A 5,959-nucleotide genomic window follows, 5' to 3' on the forward strand; every position below is an offset into this window, starting at 1 on the left:
CCCCCCCCCCCCCCCCGTCTTTCCCTCTGTCTCTGTCTCTCTCTCTCTCTCTCTGTTCTGTGACGGCATGCTGTATTGTTTTAGGCGAAATTCATACAACTTGCTACTATTTTAAAGTGAACAGTTCAGTGGGAATCTGTATAGTCACAATGCTGTATAAACCCACCTCTTTCTAGTTCCGAAATGTTTTCATCCACCCCCAAAAGAAACCTCACACCTGCTGAGCGTTTGCTCCCCGGCTCTGGCATGCTGTCTTTATGCATTTGCCTATTTGAGTTGATTCTTGTGGATGGAATTGCATAAAATGTGCCCTTTTCTGTCTGGCTCCTTTCTCCTAGCATGATGCTTTGGAGGTTGTTCTACACTGCAGTATACGTACTTCATGCCTGCTTTTGGGGTTGGTATTATGCCACTGTAAATACAAAGCACGATGTGTTTGTCCGTCTGTCTGCTGTTGGGCGTTTGAGCTCTTTCCGCCTTCTGGCTGTTCTGAATAATGATGCTAGGAACATGCGTGCGTGCTGATACTGTACTTTAAGCCAAGGTTAAAAGGTAGAGCTCGAGCAGTATTCATTAACTGTGCAATCATTAATGCTATGGGCCCTGCACTGGGTCCCAGCCCTGTACTTACCCACCCTCTGTACTTATTCTGGCATTATCTGACTTAATCAGCACATCGGTAGGTGTGATTTCCTTCAAATAAGGGAATGTCATGGTTATGAACTGTGTTTGGAGCTCCTTTCCAGTCTCTGGGTCTTACTATCTTTGGTTTTCCACTTCTAGCCATCTGGTGTCGTGCCCCTCAGCTCTTCTCTAAAGTTCTTGGTCTGTCTGCTTTTAGTTCTCCTTACTTTTCTTCTCTTGGTCTTCTTCTAAAAAGCTACCTCTTAGGAAGCCGTGCCATTCTCTGGTGCTGGAAGTCGTTACCCAGATCACAGCCAAAGACTCATCTCTCCCTCCCACGTGACATCTACGACTGGAGAGTAACCAAACGTATGCTTTCTGCTTTTATACTGAATAGATGGCTACAGGTCTGTGCAGAAAAAATATCCATAGCTAAGAAACTTAGGGTACCTATTGTCTATGTTTCAGGACTGTGAACAGTACCTTTGCAACATACAGATTTGTAGGGTTTGTACAGGATAACGTCGTTAACATTTGTTTTCTCTTCTTCTCATCTTTTCTCATATTTTAACTACTGCAGATCTTTGTTTGGGAGCAAAATCTAGAACAGTTCCAGATGGACCTGTTCCGTTTCCGCTGTTACTTAGCTAGTCTCCAGGGGGGGGAGCTGCCGAACCCCAAAAGGCTACTGGCTTTTGCAAGCCGACCAACGAAAGTAGCGATGGGCCGCCTTGGAATCTTTTCAGTATCATCGTTTCATGCCCTGGTGAGTAGAAGCTAATGAATGTTTGAAAAGTATTCACGTTGATGCTTAATCCTGAACAGGACTTGACAGGAGTCTCTGAAGTGTTTTCCTGGTCGGCTGCTGTGTGTGGATATCTGAAGTGCCCTTCCGTTAAAGTGGATTCAGATTTTCACTTGAACCTACTTAGAAATGGATCCCTTGGGCACCTCCTGATGGGGCTTGAATTGTGCAGAGAAAATCCAAAAAGTGCTGTCTTTTTTGTGCCTGGGATTGGACCCAGGGCCTCGTGCACGCTGAGCAAACATTCCACCTCCGAGCTCCACCTCCAGCCCTGGAAACGTAGTCATGTGAAATGGTTGTCGCGCGCTGGGTGTTGACAGCTCTTGTTATCTGTCGCCAGTGTTGCCTTTTGAACTCAAATACACTTAAAAAGTTTAACCTCATGGAAATGCTGAATGGAAGGCTTACCCTCTGCATAAAGGCATTCATTCTCATTCTGTCTCACATACGCGTACGCCATATATCAAACATCGCTTTGGAGATCTCCTCTCCCTTTATTTTTTATCATTGTTTCATGGCCACAAATAATGTGACCGTATTAGAGGAAGGCATAAAATCCTCACGGTGCAGCAGGTAAACACACATGCTGCTGGAGGGAGAGCATGTTCCTTTGACCTGTGGAGCATGGTATGTACGTTTGTGTTGTATGTTTGTGATCTGTAATTTCTTGTACTGGCTAAATTGCGAATAGCTTTATGTACTTTTGGTTCCTTCCTGCCGAGAAAAAAAAAAATTCACTGTGCAAGTAACGTGCTTGTAGCCTCTCCAAGTCAACACCCACTTAAAATGTACTACTTGCACCTTCGCACATTTGTTATGGAATTAAATGTTAAGTCTCAGTTTCCAGAAACCGCTTTGGAAAACCTAGGCTGGGCCTCTCTTGTCTTAGCATGGCAGCTGTACCCTCCATTGAATTCAGGGCTATAATTCAGTCAGAGGCGTTTGTGTTCTTTATAAATAGATTAGCGTCATCATTCTGATAATGAGGGGTAGATTTACATTTTTAAAGAAGTCTTAAACCAATTTCTGGAGTTATTAAAACTGGCATCCTTATTTGTTCTGCTAATTACAGCCCTGCTCTTTCTTGGCCTGCCTGCCCACCACCTCTCCAGAGAGCTATTATGTCTTTATTTTTTTAGTAATAGTGATGCAAAGTGCAGGTATGAATAAGTCTTAAAAACAGTTTTCAGTTAATGGCATTATCTAGGACTTTCTTTGAGGTTATTTTTTACTCCCCTCCTCCCCCAAAAAAGTGGTGTAAAAATTATTTACCTTCTTGTCAGAATGTCCTGACAGGGGAGCTTTTTTTAATTAAGAGGGTTCATGGTGTCCCTGCAGCACCATCTATAGTAAAGCTAACTCAAGCATCCACCTAGCTCCCTCCTTTTACTTTGGCTTGGTAGAATTTGAAGAAAATACTTTTTTACTTTCTACCTAAAACTTCCATACTTACTGTTTTTCTTCCAAGCCGGTGGCGCTCACCTCTCTGAGACAGGCACGTAAAAGCTACTGTATTACTGTTCCCTAATTTATCTCCAGTCCTCCCTGTTTCCCCGTTGTCTGTACTTTCCTGTTTTTGGCAGGCTATGAAAATCTGGCCAGCCGAAGATACGCATAGGAGAGTTACTAACTCATTGGTTCTTTTGGTTCGTGATTTTATTCACGCCTTTGCAGTGCTGGAGATTGAACCCATGGCCTCGCACATACTAAGCAAGTGTTTTACCATTGAACTACAATCCCAGCCCATGGTCAGTGATGTTAAAGAAGAATATTTAATTCAGTATATCCAACTCTCAGTTCCTTTGTTCTTTTTCTTTCTAGCTGCTTCAGTGATGCGAATCTCTTATGTGTCCTTGTCAACTTACCTTTTGCATGAAGGATTTCACTTGAGACAGAACAAGCTAGGTGACCCTATTGGGTGTCTGTTCCTATTTTCTGTTTCAGCTTCCGTGGAATATCCAGGGTTGGAGATTTTTACAGTCTGATTTACAAACTACTTTTTTTTTTTTCCTCCTCCCCTTGTCATTTGACCCCAAATTTTTTCTTTTTTTTTTTTTTCTCCCCTTTGGATTTGAAAGATTATTCAATTTAGCCTTTGTCCAGAAGTTTTTTTCTCCTTTTAAGTGGTGTGGTGGGAGGAGGGGGAGGAGGTGTGAGGGTAATAGGGCCAGGGGAGGAGTTGGAGCTACAATGCAGGCCCCATTCAGCAGGGGAGCTTCCAGTAATGCTGAGTGCTTTGCAGCAATTAACTGAAGGGTCCTGCTGTCCTCTTTGAAAAAAGGTTATCATTGTTCTTGTTTGTACAGATGAACTGAATGATAGAGTAATCAGGTGCGGGCCACAAAGGGCGGCATTGTCTGGGCAGAGATCATTGAGAAACACTTGAGCAGCTTTTCTGCCAGCTTTTTTTCTACATCCTTTTGCTCATTTTGAGTCATTATTGTCTTGGGGGTAGTGGTGACTCTTGCGTTTACAAGGGCTTGGCAGTTGGGAATAGCTGCCATAGCAACCTTAAATACAGTGTTTATTAAACAGACTAAACTAACCAGTCAGCTGGTCACTGAGAGTATTTGTGGGTGTGTGTCTCTCTTTTCATGCTTTTTTCCAATGAAACTGTAAACTCTAGAGTTACGTTTTAGTTACCAGGTTATTTAAATCATCTCTAGCTTACTTTTGATAGCTAATATAATATGAATGTTGTGTAAATAGCTGTTATGCAGTATTGTTTGGGGATTAATGATGAAGAAAAATGCCTGTACGTGCTCAGCACAGATGAAAGTCTGTATTTGGGATATCTACCACCTGAGGTTGGCTCAATCCCTGGGTCTATAAGGCTGACTCTTCATGGCTGCCTCGAGTATGTGTGTGTGTGTGTGTGTGTCTACTTATGAATGGGTTTACCTCTTTATAAATAGATACATAGACAAGAGAGCAAACAGGCGTCTTTTTCTCTAGGATTTTAAAATTTAACACCATTTATTCAGTATTTACATAGTCACATAATCGTGTGTGTGTGTCAGCACTTTACAGTTTAATCCTTTAAAAAAAACCTTTGTTTACCTTTAACTTAGAAAGTGGTGAAAAGAGAGAAAAGAGTTTATATATTTAATAGTGCCTTTTGTTTCATGATTTTTCTTTTCTGTTTCCCCAAATGCCTTGAGAATAATCATAAAGATCTTTTTTTTTAATAAAAACTCCCACAAGTGTCTTGGCAACCAATGTTTATAGCCTGATTTTTTTTTATTTTGGAATGTACTAAGCTAAGAAAAATGCAAGACTTATCAGCTCCTTTATTTTCTTGTTTTGATCCCTGTCTTTAATATACATGGGGGTCCTTGCCAGTATTCTCTGGCCTTCTGCAGTGTTTGCACTGTCGGTTCTGAGGTCCCCGAGAGGCGTGGCTGGTAGCCAACATGGCCGCTGCTGGGGAGGCCCCGTGTGTTACCCACCACTCCCTCATTCCTGGCCGCAAGTTGGCATCTGTCACATAGGGAGTTGCCTGTGTGGGAATCTTCTCAGACAAGTAGGTTCCAAGACGTTCACCTCCTGCAACAGATTGCCAGTGGGGGAGTCTCGTTTCAAGTCAGACTCGCTAGACCTCCTGCCACTCCTTTTGTTGAAAGGCAAGCCTGTGGGTGGCCTGGTGAGGCCTTCTGGCAGAGAAGCTCCCTTCAGTTGCTGGGACTTTGCCTACAACCTGTAGAATAAAGTTCAAGCCAGAGTGTTGTGCCTGTAAGGACTTTGTGGGGCTCTCAGAGATTCTGTTTGGGCAGTTATCACAGTGGCAGTTTAAATTTGGAGTCTCCCTTTCTGAAATGTTTCTCTGGGTTGCCTACTGCTTTGCAGGTATCTCTATAGAGGTAGCTTTAAAAGCATACAAGGTATTTCCTGTCCCCTGAAACAGAGGACATGTAAATTGTAGACTTCTGGTAAGGTAGCCTGACTTTCTTCTGAGACACAGGCTCTCCTTTGTGTTGATGCTCTGCTGTTCTTGAAAAGACTTTTCTACCTGTCACCAGGGAGGAGGAGCACCTGGGATAATGCAAAGACTCCTTCTCTGGAGAACAATTCCTCCCAAGGAGTTTTCCTCCCTGTACCCTGTGGATCAGAACCTTGTCGTGTACCCTGCTGCAAGGGCAACAAGGCAACTTGAAGTTCCTGGCTGTGCGCTCAGCTACATTTGGGCTTCTCTGACCGAGGAAGAAAAGATGATAGATTATTTTCCTCATGAAGAAAATGATTTCATGTATTCTAAGATAACTAAATAGAGGAGATTGGTAATTTTAGATTTCATATGAAATCACAGGAACCAAAGTCTGCTGTTTTCCCAGTCTTTTTCATTAGCATACAGAAATAGCTCTGTAGCACTTGGGGAGAATCCCAGAACCCATAGCTCATTGAACTTGATGCTGTGGTTCGAGCTTGAGACTGGAAAGACAGCTAATTCTTGGGAACAGAGCTTATGTATTTTTATATATATATATATAGATAGAGAGAGAGAGAGAGAGAGAGAGAGAGAGAGAGAGAGAG

The 5,959-nt window shown here is 42.7% G+C and overlaps 1 protein-coding gene across 14 annotated transcripts in view; it reads left to right on the top strand.

Annotated features, from left to right (window-relative positions):
* The window catches only part of Tiam1 (TIAM Rac1 associated GEF 1), a 401,135-nt gene that overhangs the window by 308,116 nt on the left and 87,060 nt on the right, over positions 1-5,959 (top strand). For all 14 annotated transcript variants that reach the window (XM_033755948.1, XM_010608608.2, XM_033755949.1 and 11 more), the window contains one exon: positions 1,205-1,390. In XM_033755948.1, the coding sequence (XP_033611839.1) occupies positions 1,205-1,390 (186 nt within the window). The remainder of the gene's footprint in view (positions 1-1,204; positions 1,391-5,959) is intronic.

Source organism: Fukomys damarensis, unplaced genomic scaffold, assembly GCF_012274545.1.
Source record: "Fukomys damarensis isolate Sample0158 unplaced genomic scaffold, DMR_v1.0_HiC HiC_scaffold_24, whole genome shotgun sequence".
Classification (NCBI taxonomy): Eukaryota; Metazoa; Chordata; class Mammalia; order Rodentia; family Bathyergidae; genus Fukomys; species Fukomys damarensis.